The 25,289-nt window shown below is 39.8% G+C and overlaps 1 protein-coding gene across 8 annotated transcripts in view; it reads right to left on the minus strand.

Moving 5' to 3' along the window:
- The window catches only part of FRMD4A (FERM domain containing 4A), a 605,541-nt gene that overhangs the window by 115,342 nt on the left and 464,910 nt on the right, over positions 1-25,289 (minus strand). For all 8 annotated transcript variants that reach the window (XM_073000747.2, XM_073000748.2, XM_073000749.2 and 5 more), the window contains 2 exons: positions 17,417-17,501; positions 7,096-7,152 (listed from right to left, as the gene is read on the minus strand). In XM_073000747.2, coding sequence (XP_072856848.1) covers positions 7,096-7,152; positions 17,417-17,501 — 142 coding nt within the window. The remainder of the gene's footprint in view (positions 1-7,095; positions 7,153-17,416; positions 17,502-25,289) is intronic.

Here is a 25,289-nt window from a genome sequence, read left to right on the forward strand (position 1 = left end):
CAACCTTATTGAAAAATATAAGAAGTGCCCTGCAAAATGAAAGCAATATTTTGTATTCTTTAAAAAGAAACCCAGGAGACAGGCAGTGCAGCTAGATAGCAGTTTCCAAACTTGGATCCCCAGATGTTCTTGAACTAAAACTCTCACAAGCCTTCACCATTAGTTGTGCTCCCCAGGATTTCTGGAGTTGTAGTTCAAGAAGAACTGGAGATCCATGGCTGGGAACCACTGGGACAGACAGTCTACTGAAAACCTAAAGGTGGTCTGCTGGTAGACTATAGTCCAAATATTCTTAGCAAGTATTACTCTGTTTGGAAAGCAGTACTCCATTTTAATTTTAAATCTGTTCCCCCCCCCCGTTAATCAAAGAATCTCATAGAATTATAATGCTGTAAAGGGTGTGAGTGTATCACTCTGATACACTTTCTTGTTTTGCCAACAAAAAAATCCCAGATGTATGCGTCCAGGTAGAAAAATATGAATAGTGCTGGCTTTTAAATGTGCATTATTAGCTTTGCCATCTGTAGCAAGTGAGAATTTATTTTCCCAAACCAGCTAGAATATTTGGCATATTAGAAGTGACATGGTTGAGGTTTTCTTTTTCTTTTTTAATGCAATATTTCTTCCCTAAGCTTGTTTATTTGCCAGGACCGACTAATATCAATGCATTTAGCAGAATAATGTTTTTGTGGTCCCCAACCTTTTTAATGCCAGGGATTGGTTTTGTTGAAGGCCATTCTTCCAAGGACCGGGGGGGTGGGGGCTGCCACTGCCGGCATCCATGAATGGGGAGGCACGTGGGGTGTGTGTGTGTGTGTGTGTCCGTGCATGGGGGTACTTGCACGCTTGATTGCTTTTCTCTCCCCCCCCCTCTTCGGCCAGAAAGGATTAATCACATTTCCAATGAGTCTTGCAGCGATTATTTTTTTAGGGTGTGCATGTGATTTTTTTTTCTTTGGCTGGAATGGATTAATTGCATTTCAATGCATTCCTATGGGAAATGGCACTTCGACTTACAACCATTTTGAGTTACATCCATCTTCTGGAACAGATTATGGTTGTAAGTTGAGGCATCACTGTACTAAAATGTTCCACCTTTCTAACAGAGATGTGCTATTATGGAATTTATAGGGTCTCTTCCAGCTCTACAGTATTAAGATAATGAAGATGATGATATAGAGTAGAAGCCTGATTTTTTTTCTTCTTCCAAATATTAGAAGAATCTGAGTTTGGTCTCACCAGCACAGAAAGCTCTGTTCTTATAGGAGCTTGAGGTTTCTTTAACAAATCAGATTCATTTGGGACAGCTCAGTTTCTTGTTCTGTTTCCCTTCAGACACAATGTCCTTCTGCAACATATGCACTTCCTAAGCAACCACTCAAGGGAGCACACATTGCTTGTTTTAGATCTTTCATGTGTGAGGATATTAACCCTTACCCGTCCATTATAGCAAAGTTCCGCTCATCTGAGTAGCAGGAAAAGAAAAGTGTCACTTTGAATTTTCAAGAGCTAAGGCTCTGGTATGGACGCATTTTGTGCATCCCACAAAACAGAGATGCAGAATCTGTAACCTTCCACATGTTGTCAGACTTCAATTCCCAAATTTGTTCATTGTGTATTACGCTGGCTAAAGCTGAAGGGAATGACACTCTAACAATATCTAGGGAGCCAAATGCTTCCCATTCCTAACTAAAACCAGAACTTTAGCTATGAAAAAGCAGTTGCAGTACAAGAGAACATCCCCATGTGACCTTTCGCAGTGCAGGCTTCTTTCCTGAATTTTCTTTTCTTTTTCTTTTTTTCAAAGGGAAGCACTAGCCATTGCACATGCAGAAATATGTGCAAAGTAATCTGGAAATATCTGGGAAACACAATTTGTAACCAATCGCTCCGTAAGAGATTTACCTACACCCTAGTCTATTATGTTCTGGCCAATGGATGTTATAGGCACTCAAATGGCTACCCAGCCGTTGTTTAACAAACTGGGTTCAATCATATTATACTGTCTGGAGTTACAATTCTGGCTATTTTACATTTGACTGTGTTAGCTCTTCACCATCCTTATGGCTGGCTATTAACTTGATTGAAGCCCCAGAAGTTTGTTCTCCACCAGATTTAATTTCGCTGCACCTTTCCCTTTCGACAGTATAATATGGACACTCCTTGGATTTTTTAAAAAAATAATATATAATATTTTTCACCACCAATGGTGCATTTTCATATGTACTGGTGAGTTTCCAATTCTTAACTAGATAGTGATAACCAGAATGACTATTTGACTTAAATTTACTAAGCCAACTACCCATTATTAAAATGAGGGAATTGGGAGTCCTGACCAAAGAGGTAAGTAAGCTACTGAGGTCCTGTTGTTCACCACTGATTTGAATGTTTATTTGATAGTTGGCCCAGTTATTCAAGAGGATGTTCCTTTCAGAAACAGTAACAACATTGCTGCTAATTGTCCTTGCTGCTAACTGTCACAACAATATCCTGCTGTCTGAGACGGGTATTCAATCTCACAGCGGTAGGGCAACATGCCATGGCCAAGATGTCTTTTGACTGGCATTTCTCTCCTTCCATGTTTTTTAAAAGTCACATAATACTGGATGTCATGGTAAGGTTCCAGTGAAAATAAAAAGGACCTCAATACAGGAAAAAAGCACTTTGTGCTTAAATCTAATTGATATCAGTGGAATCCATTAGCTGTTATTTGACCCACTAACTTTAATGGGAACTAAAATTAGTTTGCCTTCATCTGAACTGGTCCCTTAATCTGACAAAAAGAGCATTAATACTGCTATTCAGTGGTGCCTAAGACCTCACAGAAGTGCCACAAAAGTTTTATTATTTGGGATGACTGAAATGATGTGTCTAAGATAAACAAAGGGATGGGAACACTACTATCATCTGAAAAACATACCATTAGAATCACAAGCAGAGTTCTACATGGAAATAGCATTAGTTCTGAGCTTCTGACATCTTTTAGTCAAGAGGAGGCGCAAAGGATCTCTGCCTTCTATATAGCATGAGGGAGGTTGAGCAGAGTTGGTATTCTGTTCTTCTGAATGTGCTGAGCACAACTACTGTGCCCATTTAGTAGAGGATGTGATTAGATTATGATACACAGAACACCCTGGAAATGGAAATTTATTAAGAGCTGTCATCAAAATAAAGCAAGCTGTCCCTGCTGTTTTGCTTGATTTGGGTGAGATATACATCCACAGTCAACAGAAATGTATTATACTTCAAGTCTTTTCACTTCCAGCTAGCCATTATTTTGCATTATTATTATTTTTCAACAACTATGCATTTAGATCATACAAATTTTGTGATTTGAAAAATTATCGAGGAGCAAATTTGCGTAATACTTCTTTTTAAAAAGTAATAATATTTTGCATATTATTGTGGGTTTTCACTGTCGCAAGATAACAATCCTTCCAAGCAGTGAAAATCTTATTCAAATTTCACACTGATTTCAGCAGCAATTGCTCAGATTTTAGGTATATCTGATTAAGGGTTACAAACATTTTTGTTTTTAATTTTCAAATAAAAGCTAAGGTTCACAAGATGATTAACTCTTCAGCCACAATGTGGTAACAGTCTATGCTTTTTCCTATGCTCCTGAGAAACTGTGCCAAGCTTTTTAAAAGGAACATCCAATTAATTATGAAATATTTCTCCTATAGTTCTGGTACATTCTAAATGTGGAAACAGAGTAGCTTATTTTTAGAGACAAGTACCCTCTGTTTCAGGAAAGATTAAGGTAAGCTTTATATGAGTTTAATCCAAGACTGTTCAATCCAAGTCCTGACTAAAAGAGAAAGAAATATGAGAAAGGAACACTGGGGAATTGAAAGTGATCATCAACAGTTGATCAGCACCTGGACAGCAGATTGAGCAGGTATACATGGCGCTTGGTCATGGTTTTCCCCATTATGGTGTGAATATCTTTAAATTTCCATCTCTGTGTATGTGCATGCACATGCAGGCCAACAAAGAAACACTATATCTTTTTTGACCTCTTTGTTGTTGATACATGTCTTCTTTTTGGGGTGATGCATAAATGACCATGCTAACTGGAACTAAACAAGCGAAAAAGAAACACCAAGCTTCTTTCCTCAAGAAGAACAAGAACCTAATTGTCTGGCTTGGAAAGACACAAGAAAATGAGGCTTCCATTGAACCATCAGCACTGCTTTAAATACATTCACCTCCCACTTCTTAAAAAGTAGTATTAGAATGTTTATATTACTCTTTTAAATAATTAAGTCACTAGGCAGCTCTATAGTTCATCTTAGTGGGTCACAAGATGGACAGGTCTATTTAGAGTTTTAAAAGTTACTTTTTTTGATCTGCAATGCTATTTGACTTTTAAGCTATATGTCAACAAATAAACCCACCATCTCAATCACTGAAGACAACAGAAAGAAACTAGAACTTAAAAGTGTTAGGGGTTTTTTTTTTGCATGAAATTCACTACTGCCTGCAACCAGAAGAAGCACTAAGATATTAACCATAATTTTATGGAAGGTATAGTCCAAAAAAGAAACTTTTCCAATCTCTGTATTTACGTGCAAAGAGTCCAGGCTCATAGTGGAGTCTAGCCTCCAGATGTCATTGCTGTCAGCTTTTCTGACACATTCAGCCCCCTCACCATGTTAAGGTATGCATCAAAGAGGAGGAATAAAACACTATTAATACTATTTCTTTGTGTGTCTCTGAGCTCACAATGTTTCTATGTGGAATTATATCACTAGCTTTTAATTTCTTGCTCACTGACAAGACTCTCCTTGTCAAACGTGCCTATACTTTCCATGCACTATTGCTTAGCAAACAAAATACAAACTTTTGAATGACAGTTCAATTGGTAGATTTTTTTTCCTACTGCCTTTTCCTGACATCCATTCTCTCCCTGCACCTCACATTTGAGCAGTTATGCTATGGAAGAGGTTTTTTTTTTTTTGCTAGAGACTTAACTACTCCAGCTGTAAGTAAAGTTAATTGATTGCTAAAGCTCAGAGGAAATGTTTGCGGATATCTGCAGTAGAATTTACAATTGTGTTTAATTCCAGTTAATTGGCAATCAATTAACTGGGGTTACAATAGAAGGGAAAAAACAACTACACTATAACACCCTTGGGGCTGGCGATCTCCATTTCTACTAATTATATCATAGGCCAGTTCCCGGCTCAATATGGCAAAATACAAATCCATGAAAGCCGATGGAATTGAATCTACACGCTATCAATCTTGATTTTATAACAGGGTTTTTAACAATTGCTGTAGACTGAAACAGCCTTTCTCTCATCTGGCTCCTCACACGGAGAGACACAGAAACAAGGTTATATAAAATGCCAGAAAACTGGAAATTACAAAACAAACTGTATCTATCTTAAACAAGCACAATTAACTAAATATGTCAATGAGCTCCAAAGTGTATAATATTTGGGACTGCCTAAATGCCACTGTCAATTCCCCCCCCCCAACAAAGAAGACCCCTGTTGTCTTCCCTGAAAAGTAATGCATTTGATCCAGACCAGGCTGTGGAGACAGACCTCCTGCCCCACCTCCTGCCCACACTCACCCCTGCACAGCTGACATGCGCATGCACTCCAGCACACCCATGTGAGTGCCAACGTTTGCACGAGTACATGCCTGCCTGCACAAGCATCGCACTGCTGTTTGCGCATGCACACAAGCGTGTCACTGTTTGTGCATACGCATGCACGCTCCTGTTTGTGCATATGCACGCACGCACACTCATTCGTGCATGTGCGCGAGGTTGCCCTGCCTTCCCCAGCCAGTCCGTGGAATGAAAAAGGTTGGGGACCCCTGCTTTAAGTAAAGAAATCCCCAAACCAAGTTGCATACTATACATAAAATGTGGCATGTAGTATAGTTCTCAGAAGGGGGCTTCATTAATGTTCCCTGGCCAGAGATAGCAGCAAACAAAGGATATTCTAGATCCTTTAAAGATGTTGACTCTGAATAGTTTCCAGACATAGAGGTAATGCTATGGGCTGAAGCGAATCTGAAAATCATGGTTTGAGGTAAGCATTATGTAAAGTCTAACATCTGTATTGAGCAAGCCATAGTGAAAGCAGATCTCATACCTCTCCAGCAGTTGATTTAGCAGGCTAAGCAGCAGGGTCTTGGTATTTGCAGAAAATTCCCTCAAGGAAGCATAGGGTTTTGGGAAAACCATGGTTTCCCTGTATCTGGGAACTAAACTTGGGATATGGCTAACACACAATGGCAGCAAGTGACCCCAGTTATATTTGCACTGGGTTCTTCTGAAACAGTTTCAGGCTAGGTTTCTGATTTAAACAGGATTGCAAATTCTAACAGGAGGAAGTTTGCAAATGTTTGATTTGATACACTAAAATGCAGCCATAGGCCGGGGACTCTGTAAATATTTGCATTTTGCTGTGTGATGGGACTGCAAAAATGAAGGAAGTGCCATATTTTTCTGAAGAATGCCAAGTATGGGCTTCATGGCAACATAAATGGTGTGAAAAGATGGTATGTTACTTTTAATAATTTATCGTTTTTGTGCCTTCTTCTGAATTATTCATACGTATATCCTGCACCGAAAGCAATGGTTTCTAATCTATACTTGATGTGGGCAGGCTGGATTGTGTTTACAAAATTGTGCTATTCTCAAGCTTACACTTCCAGAATGAGTAAATATATTCATTGAAATAAATAAGTAAAATATTAACAGCAAGGAAAGCAACCCTTGTTTATTTCTTTCCTCACATAATAAGGGGCTTGTATATTATGACTTTCATTCTCTGACTATTCCCACATATCTCTCCAGTGTCTGTGAACATACACATTCAAATACCTTGACAGATAACCAGCTCCCAAACAGAGTGGTGAATGAACCACAGAGCAAGCCTGCAAATCTGAGATCCCACAAGTGGCACAGAACAGCACTAGCAAAGATGTGTGCAAATATGAGCCACACTGCAAGAATCTGCTCTGAAGCCTGGATTTAAAGGAAAGCCTCCTTTGAATAGATGCTTTTTTTGGGAGGGGGGGAGGAATTGAGATGTTTTGAAATATGAAACAATACATTCAATATTAACTTACTTGTAATATGTATGCAGCCAATTCAAACACAACTTCACTGTCAACCTCAATGAGCTCCTTATGGGAAAGAAAGGGAGGGGAGAGAAGTAAAAATTATTTATTTATTTAATATGAACATTGCTATACAACCATCCAGTCCTAACAAAGGCTCCCAAGCTCGTTTATAATAAAAAGAAAATTATTAATTTATCTTAGCTCTTCTAAGAAGTTGCATGTCCTGCATTACATAGTTGAACATCCCACACAGAATCTAGATTCACAGTTAAAGACCTGCATCACTGTTCTTTGAAGGAGATAGCAATCTATCACATTACTTTTCCTTGCATGCATGCATATACTCCTGGGACTAGACTGACTATATTTTGTTCTTTGACGGTTTCATGCAGTTACCACTTTTCTTTCCAGAAACTTTTCTATAATAAGTGCACAACATGGCATGGAGACATCCTGGCAAACATGGCAAGAGTTTTTTCTGTTGAATTTCTGTTTCCCAATGTATTATTAAAGTCAAAGGAAGGATGACAGAAGAAAAAGTGGCAACCAATCCCTGACTGACTTCTGCCCACAATATTATTTCACAACCCAAATGCTGAACCTAAATAAGATTGCTCTTATATTCCGGTAGAGGTAAGATGATCTTCGGAAAAGCTGCTAGATTTAAACAAGGTAACATGGCCATTCTGAGTGGCAGAATGAAGCCTTGAAAGGATCTGTCCTATGAGGTAAAATTGTCAAGGTTCTTCTGCACATAGTCATGGAAGGTAAGGACAGCCATGTAAGATCACAGTTGTGAGACTCCTCTTTGTTTCAACTGTGAACTGCACAGCAAAGTTCCCTCAACTAGATCCCTCCCAGTCTCATTTTAATCCGTGTGTGCACCCTTTGGATTTGCCATTGCAGAGCAAAGGAAAAGAGGAAGGGGTAACTGGGGCCAAACCACAACATGAAATGGAGACAAAATGTGGCTGTCCTGGAATATGACTAACTTATTTCAAGCAAATGCCACAGAAATGTACAAAATTACTGAACATGTACATGAGCCATTGCATAAAAGCTTAAAATGAATCTATGGTTTTGAATTCATTTCTATGGGTTTTGGTTCAACTCCCACCACATCTCACAGCAACATGGTTCACAGCTCAAAATATAAGTGGATATTTTCCTCCCCAGGAATCCTATTTCGTTTGGAAATGACAGAAATAATTATTCTGGCTATTAGTAAAACCCTTCATAAAATTAAGATGAAATATAAACTGAAGTTACTTCAACTTTGGCAGAGCTTTGATTTAAGTTTCAGGTTTTGCTCAAAATGATACACCCCACTGTAAGCATTCTCCAGACAGCTGTTTGTTTTGAATGAAAGCCAGGCATCATTTAGTACAACCCACTGAGGCCTTATATATCACAGTGCAGCTGTAGACGTTCGAGGCTGATGACATGATCAGCTGTGGTCTTTTATCGCTAATTAAACATTTCAAATCCCCTCTCTGTCTCAAGGCCCCAAGAGGCTTCCCCAGAAAAAAGCAGTTTCCCCGAGACAGCCTCAGAACCTGGACAGGGGGAACTGGAAATATTTAATTAGCAATAAAGGGCCACAGCTGATGACATCATCAGTCTTGTATGCAATCCCACCAACACAAAATGGTCTTCAAAATGGTCAGTTTAAAATTTTCCTGCTGGTCTTTCGTATTTAAGCTATTATTTATCATGTAATTCATTTGAAAAAAAATGCATAAAATACCCAAGATCTAAATTTAGATAAAAGCAATAATGAACATCATTTAAATGAGTGACACACCTTGTTTCACAAGACATAATAACACTACTCAGTCTGCCTCTGGCAAATACGTAGCAACAGACATTTCCCAAGTACTCTTCTGACCTTCTGCTACTGTATCAAAGCCAGCATGGTAAAATAATGTGCTGCCTCACAATTTCAACCACAATTTAAATTCCAACCAGACACCGAAACAAAGAGGGCTTTTTCTCCTTTTGTTTTTCACCACCTGTGTGCAGTGTATTTCCATGATGATGGTGGTGGTGGTGGTAGCTGAAATGTTCAGATCTGTGTCTGTACAAATGAGATGAACCCGGCAAACTCAAAAAAGACCTTAAAAAGCTATGTGTTCATTACATTAGCAGTCCATGTATTACTGGAAACCACACTGCCAGGTCACAACCTGGACATCCTGTCGTCTAAACACTATGCAGATGCAGCTTCTCTTCTGCACTACTCACATCCTGATCCTACAGACAACCTATTCCTCCTCACTGCTGAAGCAAAAAGAAATGGTACCAGGAGAGGAAGAGTGGGTGGAAAGAGCTGCCTTTTCCTTTACAGCAGCTGGGTAAACAGAGATGCAGGATTTCCAGGCTGCAATATGCTAGCAACCTTAAGTACAAAGGGGCTGTTCTACCTCAAGCAGCAGAAGCTGTTCTGTTAGAGCAGAAGGGACACTGCCCCTCCTCCTCAGACTTAGGCTACCCACTGCAAGTCCCTGTTGCCTTTGTCTTTAGTACAGGCAAAGAGTGAGAACCAGAACGAGAGTGCAGCAGCAACGGCAACATTTCTCATCTGGGGCCAAAATGTGTTTTTCTGGCTCTTCAGTGATTTTATTTTATTTTATTTTATTTTATTTTATTTTATTTTATTTTATTTTATTTTATTTTATTTTATTTTATTTTATTTATTTATTTATTTATTTATTTATTTATTTATTTATTTATTTATTTATTTATTTATTTATTTGATTTATACCCCGCCTATCTGGTGCCTTGACACATGAACTTAATTGGTTCAGGAAGATGGTCTTAACTCGAAATGGTCGTAAGTTGAAGCACCATTTCCCATTAGAATGCATTGAAATGCAATTAATCCGCTCCGGCCAAAGGGAAAAAAAACAAAATAAAAATAAAAATCACTGCAAGACCGGTCAGAAACGCGATTAATCCCTTCCCGCTGAAGGGGGGGGGGAGAAAAGCAATCAACCAAGCAAGACCCATTGCAAATGCAAACAAGACAAAGCAAAAATCAATCAAGCAGATCATGCAAGATTGGAAATGGGGGGAAAAACTAAAAAGCAAACAAACCCCCCAAGACCCATCAGAAATGGGGAGGAAATCCAAAAAGCAACCAACCCCCCCAAGACCCACTGGAAGCGGGGGGGGGGGGAATCAAAAAGGCAACCAACCCCCCAAGACCCTTCGGAAACAGGGGAAAAAACCAAAAAGCAAACAAACCCCCAAGACCCTTCGGAAACAGGGGGGGAAATCCAAAAAGCAAACAAACCCCCAAGCCCCATCAGAAATGGGGAAAAAAATCCAAAAAGCAAACAAACCCCCCAAGACCCATTACAGCACAGAAACATACCCCCCCAGCTCAAAACCACCCAGAAGAGGTTTTAAAAAGCAGAAAACAGCACTTTACTTTACAAGGCAGCCCAAAGCCTCTCTGCAAACACACACACACTCTCTCTCAGAAGCAGAAGGAGGCAGTCCCAAGCCTCTGACAACGACGCACACTCTCTAACTGCTGGGACGAAAGAGCTACAAAGAAGCAGCCTCATCGCCACCTACAGTTAGAAATCTGAATTTCCCGCCTTTTCCCCCTGCCTTTTTCTGTTCGTAAGTGGAAGCTTCGGTTGCAAGTAGAAGCAAAATTTTGCGTCCAGAGATTGTCGTAACTCGAAATGGTCATAAGCAGGGGAGTTCGTAAGTCGAGGCACCACTGTAAATGAGTGGGGTTGTAGGGAAACAAACACTGTGTGAATGCCTTCTCTCTCTCTCTCTCTGTGTGTATGTGTGTGTGTGAGAGAGAGATAGGGAGGGAGGGAGGGAGAGAATCCTTCTTTGCCTGCCTCACCAAGCACAATAGGCACCAGCCACTGCTAACCTTGGGCCTGAACAGTTTGCTATCCATTAATTTATACCCTGTTTCTCAGGAATATGACATTTTAAGATAGCACAAGTATAGCTTACATGTGTGTTTCGTCCTAGGACAAAACAATGTGATTGTATACTCTGGGGAGTTATTTTATACAATGGGGAGATATGCAGTTGTTCTTAAGCATTGCTCTGGGGTGTAAAGGTCTTCCTGCAGTTTTAATTTAGAAAAAGGGTATACCAGGATTGATCTAGATATTCTTGGAAAGGAATTATGGGAGGAGATTTTAGTCATAATAAAAAGCAAAAACAAGAAGAGAAACTTACAAAGTTTTAGGTTTTACTGCACTAAGGAATAGTAAATCAAGAAAATTAAAAAAAACTTAGAAGTCAGGGCCTTTCTAATTTATCTCTGTATGCTTTATTCTCTGACATTCACATTGTATAACAAAACCTAAACCATACAATAAAAACATAATGGCTTTATACTCCACAGTGATGCATTAATCTTCATCTTTCAAAAATGGAAATACCACAGTCTAAGCTATTCCCTGGAATGGTTCCCAAAGGTGCTTTCTCTAGAAATCTACACAAAATGCTAACCACAGTTTGCCACGTGACTTCCACTGAGCTGAGTTAGCACCTCTTCTAAAGAAAGGTACATGACTGCTGAATCAGTCCAAGCGGTTCCTCCTTTCCCCCCGCCCTACTCCATTCATTCAGCAAAGCTTTATACATGGACAATCACAGCAATGTGTTCACTCAGCCCTGGATCTGTGCCCAAGCCATCTTCCCTATTGATATACTAATAAAACTCATCTGTTGAGAGATGAAGCTGTCACTTCATTAGCAGCTCTCTGCATCCTTGGATTTCACCTCCCACCTACAATTTTACTCTGAAATAATTCCATCTGGAAGTTACCAGTTAGCACTTGCTAGCAATTGATTTCATAAACTCACTAACCAATTATAATGGCTAGCCTTTGAGATGCATAATGAACTACTGTTACAAAGGAGGAGGGAAGTAGGGATCTACAATGAAATCAATTTGAGAGAAATTTCATTTGCCATGATTTGCCCCAGAGGGACGTGGTGGTGCTGCGGGCTAAACCGCAGAAGGCTTTGTGTGCTGCAGGGTCAGAAGACCAGCAGTCGTAAGATCGAATCCACGTGATGGAGTGAGCTCCCGTCGCTTTGTCCCAACTCCTCGCCAACCTAGCAGTTCGAAAGCATGCAAATGCGAGTAGAATAGGTACCATCTCGGTGGGAAGGTAAACAGCGTTCCGGGTCTAAGTCGCGCTGGCCATGTGACAACGGAAACTGTCTTCAGACAAATGCTGGCTCTACGGCTTGGAAATGGGGATGAGCACTGCCCCCTAGAGTCGAACACGACTGACTAAAAATGTCAAGGGGAACCTTTACCTTTACACATACTGTATTTCTTTTGTCCCACAGTTAGCCTTTGGTTAAGCAGAATGTTCAGGTTTTTAATGGGGAACTCCTCTGCAAAACTGGTTTGCCAGAGACAAATACAGCTTGACTAATAGGTTAGGAAAGTTCGAAGCTAAGGTTGTGCACTACACACACTTCTCCATTCCCCTTCCTTCGTATAGAAAAATACAGTATCTTGGGCTGGCTCTTATTATTAGGCAGCAGATCCAAAAAAGGACAGCTAATTATTTGTTATTTATTCTACAATTACTGGCAAGGATGACAAAAGATGCTTGTGGCATATTCCACCAGGAATGCTTGCTTGGAGTAGTATTCACCCCTGACCCCAACATGGAGGACAGTGCAGCATGTCATTTTTCTGCTCTTCCTTAGGTAGGAAAATGTTTAGGGTACAGCCCTACTGGTATACACAACAAGATGAGCTTCCATCTTTCAGGCTCAGTTCTGGACACCCTAAATAAGCAAGGAGGTACATCTTCCACCCTCTGTGTTCCAACTGTCCAAAATTATACACATTGATAAATAGTGGAAGGTAGTTTGAAACTGGCTCCACATTTTACTAGGGAAAATCAGCCTAGTTCATAGATGATCTAGTTCAAGTCAATGCAAAGGATGTCCCTGGACATGAAATTGTATCTGTTTTATCCTTCCTACTTTTTAAAACACACCTAGCAACAATCTGTACAAGACTGGAGTTAGCTACAGCCTATGCTGTTTCTTTTGCACTTTCTACTTCATTCACCATGATCTTGTATAAGCAGCTAAATGCAGAAATGATGGCATGCATTTTTCTAACTGTGCTGAATTACTACACTCAAAGCCAATTCCAAAAGGTTACAACTGAGCATGGATACGTTGTCTCTTTGGCAAGCTTAAATGTCAGGCAAAACTGCCCTGAAAACAAAGCTCTATAAAGGTTGAGTGAATAAGAAAAGTAATAATAAGAGCAGCAATGGTTCTTAGAATTTGCACATGTGTTGTTGTTATACACCATCAAGTTGATTTTAATTTATGGTAACCCTATGGACTGGTGGCATAGGGATGTCCCTAGGAACATGATGGCACTGCGGGTTAAACTGCAGAAGCCTCTGTGCTGCAAGGTCAGAAGACCAGCAGTTGTAAGATCGAATCAACGTGACGAAATGAGCTCCCATCACTTGTCCCAGCTCCTGCCAACCTAGCAGTTCAAAAGCATGCAAATGTGAGTAGATAAATAGGAACCACCACGGTGGGAAGGTCACAGTGTTCCGTGTCTAGTAGCGCTGGCCACGTGACCACGGAAACTGTCTTTGGACAAAAGATTGCTCTACGGCTTGGAAATGGGGATGAGCACCGCCCCCTAGAGTTGGACACGACTGGACTAAATGTCAAGGGGAACCTTTACCTTTACCTATGAACTGGTGACCTCAAATGGCTTTATTATTCATAGCCCACCTTAGGTCTTGAATCTTCAACACCATGGTATCTTTTATTGAGTCAATCCATTTCTTCTTTAGTCTTCTGCCTTTCCTGCTGCCATTTACTTTTTTAGCATTTTGTCTTTTCCAATCATGTGCTTAAAGTACAATAGTCTCGGTTTAGTCAGTTTTCTTTCTAGTGAGAGTTCAGACTTGATTTGATCTAGAACCCATTGACTTGTTTTTCTGGAGGTCAATAACACTCTCCTCTAACAGCATATTTTGAATAAATAGATTTTCCCCCTGTCAACTCTCTTCACTATCTTTCATTTTTTCACATCTGAGCATGAGAACAACATAGTATGCATGATCCCGATCTCAGGGCACAAATCAAGCAGAAAGAAAGCATCACACCACAAAGAATTACTTTGTTGGGAGCAATCTCTCTTAAACTGTCCCTTCCATCTGTCAGGAAATTGCTCCAGTCTAACTCCCAAATAGAGTAGTTCTGCCACTGGACCAAAAATATCCAGTTTGGGCATGGATCAAAGTCAGGCTGAAGTGCTGTTACCTGTATGTTGTGTAGTTACCAGGAATTGCTTGAACTGGATTGTGTCACAAGAGGCCCAAAATGTGAGCTACCTTCTCTGTCTGATCACATCCTTAGTCACCAGCAACACAACAGTTTACTTAAGGATCTTATATAGCTCCTTTATATCTGCCCTCCTGAGTCTCAGATTTCTGATTTTTTGGATGCAGCCTTACATTTAAATTGCTGAATGAACCAAGGGAAAGAATATTCTTAATAATTTCAATTTCTTCATTGTCAACTTTAGTTGTTGAATTCTTCCGTAGTTATTATTTTTGTCTGAATATTCAATTGCAATCCTGCTTTTGTACTTTCTTCCTTTGCCTTCATCAGGAATCATTTGAAGTCATTGCTCTTTTCTGCCAGTAATATGGTGTCATCTGCATATCTTACATTATTTATATTTCATCCACCAATTTGCTTTCCACGTTTGTAAGAATATAATCAGGAATTTTGTGTGGTATATTCTGCATATAGATTGAATAGATAAGGAGACAAAATACCCCCTAGCCTAACATCTTTACTGGTGGGAAACTATTCTATTTCTCCATATTCTGTTCTAACAATAGCTCTTTGTCCAGAGTACAGATTACACATCAGGACAATCAAATATGGTGGCATACTAATTTCTTTAAGAATAATCCATAGCTTTCATGAGCCCCACACTCAAAGGCTTTCAAGTAACCTACAAAGCATAAACTGGTTTTCTTCTGAAATTCTTTGGTATGTTCCAGTAGCCAACAAATGTTTGCAATAAACTTTGAATTTATCTAGTGCTATAGAATATTTTTTAAATTCAGATATCGTAGCAGTTTTTAAAATGATCTTGTAACATTCATCAGTATCTTCCTTCCCCTATAATAGGAGAACTGAGTGTGAAAACGAGTTGCATGAGGTTGTCCCCTAACTTCATGCCATTCATCTCATTAGAAGCAGGGAGTTTACTTTTTAGATATTACTCTATGTCTACTTGGATTTATTGCTTCCTCTGAGTAGCAAACAGACAATGTAAGAGAGCCTAATAATTCAGATAGATAAGCAAAAAGACCATGTTATTAATTTGCATCGAAGGCAAAGGTAAGGAATGTAATACAAAACAGCCCATTCAGAGACACCTTGGGAGAAAGGAAATCAGATCGTTCCCACAGTATAGCCATGGCACTGAGTAAATTAACCAATTTCCCCACCTGTTCCAACCAAAACGTGGGCAGGGGAGGGAGAGTCTACAGGACAAAGCCAGGTATCAAATTCAGCAATACCCCACCCGCAGCTTTAGGTTCAAGTGCAAGGCCATCCTTTTTTCAAAAGTATGCTCTTGTGCTGGAATTGCTTGTGTAACTAGTATCCACAAAGACTGATCACATGAAATGTAAAAAACCATGGCCCCATATGTGTGCCCTGAAGTAAAGAAAATTGTGTTATTTGTTTAAAGAAGCCCCAATTGGATCCAAGAGGACAGACGCTGTACCTGCAACCAGCTACTATACTCCTCATATTAATAAAAGTAAAAACATGGCTTTCACCATGCTAGACTCTTTCCCTGAGTGGCTGGCTCCCTGAATGCGTTTTTTGAATAGATTGTTGCACCTACTGCTCTGAATGTATTCTGGTATTGCTTCTGTTTACAGTTTTTTACAATGTTTGTTTTTTGGTAAGCTGCCTTGGAGAAAGGTGGGGCAAAAATAATTTAAATAATAAATAATAATAATTGGTTGTAGGAATGTCATTTGGGGAAGCTGGAAGAGGCAGAAATAGGCACCCTACCTATGTACACTTAAACATTAAAGTATTTCTCAGCAATACTTGTATTTCTGGGCAATTTTCAACATTAGCACTGATTGGCGGTGGAAGATAGGAGGGCCTGGCGTGCTCTGGTCCATGGGGTCACGAAGAGTCGGACATGACTAAACGACTGAACAAACAAACAACACTGATTGGTCTTATAAGACCTAAATCCACAATGCTAGCTCACTAAAACAGTAAGCTAGCACAGATAAGCCATATTCAAAAAATGCAAACATTTCATGTTTCAAAACTATTTTCATGTTCCTTCTTTCAGTCTTTCAGCATTTGATTTGCAAGCGAAATAGCTTCTCACTAGCTTTCTTTCCAGGGTTAAGTACAGCTTAGTTTTCACAGAGGAGGCAAACATGTGCCTAGGCTGTAAATTGTCACAGAGGTGGAATATGTCCATAAAGGACATTATTTTCTTTTCTTTTCTATTTAGATAGAACTTCTTTTATGGAGGAGTATCTCATCATGTGAGTCTTCAAAACTAAAACATTGATTGTTTTTTTACTACTTCTCCCAGAACTGGCCCTGAATCTTTATTGAGAACTATTTCAGATGAAGACTGCAAAATCTTGGATAATTCTAGTGTATGGAAAGTACATCACAAGTCTTACATGAGAAACAAAATACCCATGTTAGCTCAAACCCAATGCTTCTCATTGTGAGTTTACATATCCAGCTACCTGTTCAGTGGAATCAGGGAACAAAAAACAACACACACCATGTGAACCAGCCATGGATATTTTCGGAGGCAGTGTATGAGTTTTTGGTTTATGCTGTTTTCCTTCCTCTCAAGGGATTTGTAGCCTTGCACAAGACAAGTCGAGTCGGACATGACTAGACTAAAAATGTCAAGGGGAACCTTTACCCTTACACAAATATGATCTAGTATGTGACTGCCACCCACAATGCAAAGTAACAGTGATTCTTCTCACTTGGAAAGTACTATTTTTCTGAATCTTCAATGCCAAAATGATTTCTTACTATGACTGCTACCTCTTCAAAGATAGGAGGAATTTTTTTGCATTTAACAGCTGCCAGATGTGTTCCTCAGGAAAAGCTATGTTAAACCAGATCAATAGACAGACAGATGGACAGATAAATGGGTGTCTAGAGAAAGACAGAGAAACATTTACAAAACATCAAACCAAATCCTCAGCACCAGCTGCCCAAAATAACACAGGGAAAATAAGAAAAAGCAAAGCCTTACCTTGTAAATACAGGATTTTGCATTCAAGAAAAACAACTCAATGGTGGCATTATCCTTTAGGTAGGAAATGCTTTCAATGTAGAACCTGGAAAGGAAACATGGGAGTCATATAAATGCTGGAAAGAAATTGCAGCCACCAAATAAATACATAATATCCCACTCCGTTTTTTATTATATATATAAAAAAGCGTGCTTAGTGGAGCCTTCAGGGCTGAGAGAGAGGAATTCTTTTTGTTTCTTGTTTTAGTGATTGTGTTATGACTCTTGGAAAGATTTGTGTGTCCCTTAAGACATGATCATTCAGCACTGCTCTATGTGTAAGTCCTGGCCAATAGGAAAAGCATTAATGTTTGTTTTATTTCACAGGTTGATTTATAATGTCATTAATATTTTAGTCTGGGATGGGTTTCTTTTTCCCATTCCCTGTCCTTGACAACTGTGTTGTTTTGCTTCTTATGAAACGGCTGCATCCTAGCCTGGGAGTAATTGCTTTGGAAATGGTTTTCGGAAACAGGATGAAAGGGAGAACGGCCCCTGAATATAGATTTGAAATGAAAATAACTTAAGATGCTTTTACTAGGGTGCCGAATTGGTGACTTCTATAAAACTGTAGTAATACTGCACAGCCCGTTCCAATGGACCAGCTCTCGCGGCTCAGAGAGAAAAAGGGTGTACTTTTTTGGTTCAGCAGCAGTGATACTCTTTTTTGGGGGGGGGGAGCTGGGCAGGTTCATGTGTGCATGGAAAGATCACTTTAAATGAGATGGCACACAGCAAAGTGACCCTTTCCAACATGATACTGCTTCCCTGTTTAGTCATACCCACCAATAATATGGGATAGGGGTCATAAGATAGAGCAGTGATAGAGTTGTGTCTGTTGTTAAAAATCTCATTTCCCATCTGAAATAGCTAGGGAGTTTTAGCCAAGCTAGTATCTTTCTGCTGCTCAGCTGAGTTGTGGAATGAATGAATCAAGTGGAGATGAGGCAGTTTCTAAGTGCATATATGCGCAGGTGTGAGTACCTGGTTTTGCTTTTTGCTCCACCTCACACTGGCTGCTGTGCCCAACCAACTACAAGGGGCAACAGACAGTACTACTCCAGCCTCTTAACCAGTAGAACACAAAAGAGCGACCTTAAGATATCCCTCCTTGGTTTCACCACCAACCCATTTAGTCCCCTGTCTCCCATGCTAGGACAAACAGAATTTTTCTTTTGCTGTCCCACAGCAAGCAGGGAAATGGAAGATAGGTGATGGCACCAAGGAAAGATGCAGGACAGAGAAAGTACAGGAGGGAAAAGCCATAACCTCCTTCATGGCCACTAAACAAACTGGAAAATTCTCCTGAGAGGCTGTCAACATTAATATGTAAGTTTTCAAATATGAAATCAGAATGTCATGGCCGTAAAAGCTATGAATCAGATTTCCTAGGCTCTGAGACTTCTACTTCAAACCTCTCATAAAGCAATCTGTACTTATATTGGAAGAATTTGATTTTTGGACTAAACTCTTAGAATCTTAGAGCTAGCCTGGTCGCTGGGATTCTGGGTGTGACAGTGCAAAAAACAAACATTTCCTATCTTTGTCTGTAGCAGACTTTAAAAAAAGGTAGCTGTTCGTTTTACAGAAATGTAAGCATAAGACTTTGCGAAGTCCTTATTTCAAGTTCTGCCTCAGTCACAATCTTCTCAGGCAGCTTTGGCCCACCTTTTGTTGCTCTCACATTTCAAGAGGTGGAAAAATAACATGCTGTACCCGTCTACCACAATGTAGCCAAGGCAATACTGGTGACTGTGCCCAAAATGTGCCATTGGGCCTCAAACAGGGGTAAAAAAAAAATAAAGTACAGTATCTATATCTGTGAATTCCTAATCTTGACTGGAATATGTCACAAGCATTCCCTGCAATATTAATTGCAGGATAAGAGTGATAGAAATGGAAGAAAAGTGTTCACGTCCCCACAGAGTTTTTGTTTGTTGCCTATTGACTTAACTCAGTGGAACAAAGAAAAAGCTTTTCTTGAACACTAGGGGGCAGCATTGCATTTCTTATACCCACAGGAGAGAGTCTTGCTGATTTTCTTAGAAACTTTGCTGTTTCTTTCTTGCATCCGAAGAATGACAACTTCAGTTTCATCATTTTTTACTCCAGAGGTAGTTTAGGCTCATTTTTATCTAGGACCAACTTGGCAGTCCAGGATATCCACAAAACCCTCCTCTTGCACCACATTTCAAACAAATCAGTTATTTTTTTTTCCTGTCAACTTTCTTAACTGTTCAGCTTTCACACCCATACATTGTGTTCAAGAATACAAGACTATTCTTGGCCTTGGTCACACATCCTTACACTTGACCTTTTCTAACCTCTTCATTGCTACCTTTCTGAGTCTCAGTTTTCTTCTGATTTCTTGGCTGCAGTCTCCATTTGGATTGATGACAGAACCAAGGCCTACAAAATCTCCATCACATGTTTGGTCTTCCTCTTTTCCTACTGTCTTCAATTTTCCCCAGAATTATTGTATTTTCTGGTGAATCTTGCATTCTCATGATGTGCCCAAAATATGAGAGCCTCGGGGTTTACCATTTGTGCCTCCAGTTCAGGCATGATTTGATCAAGGACCCACTTGTTTGACTTTCTGGCAGTCCAGGGTTCTCGCAGTCTCCTCCAGCACCATATTTTATTTATTTATTTATTTATTTGATTTATATCCCGCCTATCTGGACCAATGGACCACAAATCAAACAAATCAAATTTCTCCCAATCAGCTTTTTTTTTTTTAACTGTCCAGCTTTATACACCGCAATTAGGAATTCAAAAGTGTGGATGATTTTGTTCTTTGTCTCCTTATACTTGATTATCTTTCTCATCCTTTCATTGCTGCCCTTCTGAATCTCAGTCTTCTAATTTCTTGGCTGCAGTCTCTCTTTGGATTGATGACTGAACCAAGTTATATCAAATCCATAACTATTTCAGTTTCTTCATTGTTGACATTAAAATCGAATGGTTCTTCTGTAGTCATGATTTTGGTCTTCTTGGTGTTCAGCTGCAGTTTTGCTTTGGCACTTTCTTCTATCACTTGTCCTAAAAGTCGTTTCAAGTCGTTGCTGCTTTCAGACAGTAAGATGATGTTATCTGCATATCTTAAATTGTTGATATTTCTTCCACAAATTTTAACTCCTCCCTCTGAATACAGTCTAGCTTTCTATATATGTTCTACATACAGATTGAATGGATAGGGAGAAAAATGCACCTTTGTTTGACACATTCATCTATAGGAAACCATTGCGTATCTCCATATTCTGTCCTAATGATTGCTTCTTGTCTACAATAAAGGTTACTCATTAGGATAATCAAGTGCATTTTTTTCAGAATGATTCATAGCTTCTCATGTTCCACACAGTCAAAGGTTTTGTGGAATCTCTAAAGATTAGACTGATCTTCGGAAATTCCATGCACTCCAACAGCTAGTGGTATTTGAGATATGATCTTGAGTGACTCTTTTTTTTTCAGAATCCAGCTGGTACATCTGGCATTTCACACTGAATATAAGGTAAAAGTCTTTGTTGCAACACCTTGCTTGCATGGGAAATTAAAGCCACGGCCCTATAGTTACTGCACACTTCGGCATCTCCCTTCTTGGGAACTCGAATGCATATTGAACAGTGCCAGTCTGTAGAGCATTGTTTTGTTTTCCAAATTTGTTGGCATATTCTTAAAGTTTTGAGGGATTAAGTCCCTGGAGCTTGAAATATTTCTACTGGCATTCCAAAGTAGCCCTGGTGATTTATTTCTTCCTGGTAATTTCAGAGCAGCTTTCACTTCACTTTCTACAACTATAGGTTGTAGAAAGGTATCTATCAGGTATCTATCAAAGATGGCTGTCATCTTTATATGCCATTTGTATTGGACTTCTGTATATTGTTTCCACCTCCTCTTCATTTTCTCCTTGTCAGATAGTTTGTTTCTCTGTTATTCTTTCACCATTCCTAATCTAGCTTTAATTTCACTTTTATTTCTTGAATTTTCTGAAAGAGATCTCTTTTTCCCCCTTTTGCTGTTCTCTATTTTTTTGCACTGGTTATTTAAGATTTATTTTTGTCTCTGCATGGAAGTTGCTGAAAAACTGCATTCAGGGCTCTGATAAAATTTCTGTCACCTCTTACTTTTGCTTCTCACTGTCATCCATCAAGCTTTTTCTTTTCTTTTTACTATAGGAATTGCCTTTTTGCATTTTCCCCTAATAATATATCTGGTTTCCATCCACAGTTCTTCCGATTCACAGTCAATTAGTTCAGTAATGCAAATCTATTCTTTATGTGGACTTTAAATTAACCAGGACTGTTGTTTAAATTATATTTTGGCATGATGGTTCTTTTAGTGTTCTTTTTCAGCTTTACTTTAATGCTGGATATTGCAATTCATGATTAGAGATAGGCATGAACCACTATTTTGACAGTTTGTGCTGGTCCATCCTTTGGATAAACAGCTGTTCGGTGGTTCCCAGGCCCCTGTCCTCCAATGGATGTCCACTTGGAGGCAGTGCCCTGGCTTACCTGCCCCACCTCCTCTGCGCACTACCTCTGAGTGGGTGCCCATTGGAGGACAGGGGGCTGGGAACCACCAAACTGTTTGGTTGATAAACAAACTAGCATGATCAGTATCACAACCCACTCTTGGTCTTGTTTTGGCAGAGAGAATATAGCTTCTCCATCTCCTTCTTCCAATTACATAATCTATTTGATTTCTATATTGGCCATCTGGTGATGTCCATGTGTATAGCCATCAGTTTGGTTGCTTGAAGCATGTATTTGCAATAGACAGATATTTGGCTTCACGGAACTCTACAAGTCATTCTACTGCTACATTTCTGTCCCTTAGAACAAAATTTCCAATATTTGGTTCTGCTGTGTTCCCCACTTTTGTGTTCTAGTCACCTATGGTTATAAGCATGTGTGATCAATTTCTTCTTGGTTCATGGCATAAACACTTTGAATTTCATCTTCTTCAGCATCAGTAGTTGGGGGCATAGACTTGAATGATGGTATTTTGGTAGTTTTTCATGCAGTCTGATTGATATTATCTGGTCAGACCTTGCATTATAGCCCATAACTGCCTGTGCTACAGCTTGCCTTAGTATTAGAGCAACTCCATTTCTTTTCCAGAGTAGAACACTTTGTAGTTGTCTGACTGAAAATGTCCCAGTCCAGTCCACCTTAGTTTACTTCAAGCAAGCACTGCAATGTTTATATGTTCCATTTCTTGCTTTGTAATTTTCAGTCAGCTTAATTCATATTTCTCATGTTCCATGATCCAATTGTATGTCGTACAGCACTGAACTTTCCTTTTACTTTTGTGCACGTCAGCCACTAAACATCCTTTTAGCTTTAATCTAGTTGCATCACTATCAACAGCGCTATTTGTACCTGTCTTTTTTTCCTTCCCCAGTAGCTGATTGAGTGTGTTCCATACTATGAGTCTCATCTTCCAGCATTACCTGTTGTTTCATTTTGGACCATTTCATCATAAGGTTTTCATGATAAGGAAAGTTCAGCAGGTCTTTATCACTGCCACTTTCTGCACAGTACCAACAAAAATTAACTTCAATCTCACCACTGTTGCCTCCCCTGCCAGTGTCACTTTCAGCTACTACTACTGCTGCTCCGTAGCTGCTTTGAAGAGGGTGAATGCATTGTAGTCTGGTGTCTCAGCTCTGACCATTCCAGTCTGGGTGATCTTGCTAGGAGTCCAGACTTATACAGTGGTGCCTTGACTTACGAACTTAATCCGTTCCAGGATGATGGTTGGAACTCGAAATGGATGTAAGTCAAAGCACCATTTCCCATAAGAATGCACTGGAATGCGATTAATCCATTCCAGCCGGGGGAATGAATTGTAATGCGTCAGGGCCGGGGGGGGGGACACACAAAAAACAGTGCAAGCCCCATCAGAACGTGTCGGGGTTAGTAAATTTGAATTCTCTGCCTTTCCCCCCACCTTTTTTCCAGTCATAACTCGAAGCTCCAGTCACATTTAGAAGCAAAATTTTGCGGCTGGAGCTGGTCGTAACTCAAAATGGTCGTAAGTCGGGACATTCGTAAGTCGAGGCACCACTGTAATGGAGCCTGGCCTCATGACAACATTACTCTCAGCTTCACTGACACACTCAAACCCCTTCACCATGTTGCATGCATCCAAGAAGGGGCTTAGAAACTTACTATATGTTATTCATGTAATCCACTGAGTGGCGCAGTGGTTAAAACGCTGTACTGCAGCTAAAACTGTGCTCACGACCTGGGGTTCAAATCCCAGGTAGCCGGCTCAAGGTTGACTCAGCCTTCCATCCTTCCGAGGTCGGTAAAATGAGTACCCAGCTTGCTGGGGGGGGGGCAATGTGTAGCCTTTATAATTAAAATTGTAAACCGCCCGGAGAGTGCTTGTAGCGCTATGGGGCGGTATATAAGTCCAATAAATAAATAAATAAATAAAAATAAATAAATGTATGTAAGTATCAAAACAGGTAATTCTTATATTGTTATTAGCCGTGTTACAGAATGGAGTATTAATTATCATAAGTCAGCAACAAAACAGTATTAAAATAACAATTATGAAAACAAAGTTTACAAAAATGCACACAAAGGCAACTTCAGCCATTCTATGATAAAACAGTTAGGAAGCAAAATAAGCCACATCTGCTAAGGTCGTGTCCTGTTCGCAACACGAAAGAACTTTGCAACTGAGAGAACAATGGAGGGAACCAACGTTCCCTCTAAGTTTCTGTCCCATTGCAACTGAGTCTTGCTCCATGTCCATGGAGGTGGGTGATACTTCATTTGAAACAGGAAGTAAAAAAGCTGGCTGCCCATGTGCAACCCTGACAGAGCTCTGGGCAAACGCGCACACACAGCTGAGAGAACATCGGAGGGAACTGTATCAGATGAACAATATGACACATAATATTTGGTCCCTCTACTTGACAGTTCTGCAAGTTTAAGAGTAACTAAATCCTGTCAGGAATCATTATAAAATTGGCAGTAAAGTTGAATCTGCAGAATAGTCGGAGTCCCAGTACCTGCAACAGCAGAGAGATCCTTAGTGACTGAGCATCCATTGAACTTTTACACAGGAAGGACCAAAAGTAGCACATTCGGAGCCAATGAAAAGAATGCTGTCACCAGATAGCTGCAAAGGAACATGCCTGATCACACCGTAAAGGGTTGCATTAAAGGGAACAATCTCCCTTTGCGACTCTTCCATCTGCCTGGGAATGGCAGCCCAGCTCCAGAAATTAGTAGCCCTACAGCTTGGATACTGACCAAAGTCAGGATCGAGCACATTTCCCCACACATTGTGTGACTGCCCGGAAATAGATTGTACCAGCTCACTTCACAAGAGGTCCAAATTACAGTCTGTTATAGGACATGTGCACTGGCCTGGATTAAGGAATTGATTACTTTGGACAGCGAGAGATTGCTTAAACTGGAGGGACATGATTTTAGCCTGGGGTGGCATGCTTTCGCATGGTACCAAAAAGCCAAAGATCATAAAGTCTTCAATAATCATACTATAAGAAAGTCTTTGTTATGGATCTGGAATAAGATGTAAAAGTAAATGTATAGAAAAATTCTGGGGTGGGTGTTGCCATTAGAAGCATTTACACAGCCAACCTTAATGGACCTAACAAAAAAATGTTGAGGTATAGAGATCTGCTTAAGAAAGACGGGGCATTAAAGACTAGAGAGGAACTAGAGGAGCAGAAAGTCTTTCTAGATTAGTGGTCGAGACTACAATTAGACTTGATGTATGTAAAAGATTAAATGATGGGTTTTTATGAAGAACAAATAGCATTTGACAATACTATTAGGAACAAGTGATA

The sequence above is a fragment of the Pogona vitticeps genome, chromosome 5, assembly GCF_051106095.1.
Source record: "Pogona vitticeps strain Pit_001003342236 chromosome 5, PviZW2.1, whole genome shotgun sequence".
Taxonomy (NCBI): Eukaryota; Metazoa; Chordata; class Lepidosauria; order Squamata; family Agamidae; genus Pogona; species Pogona vitticeps.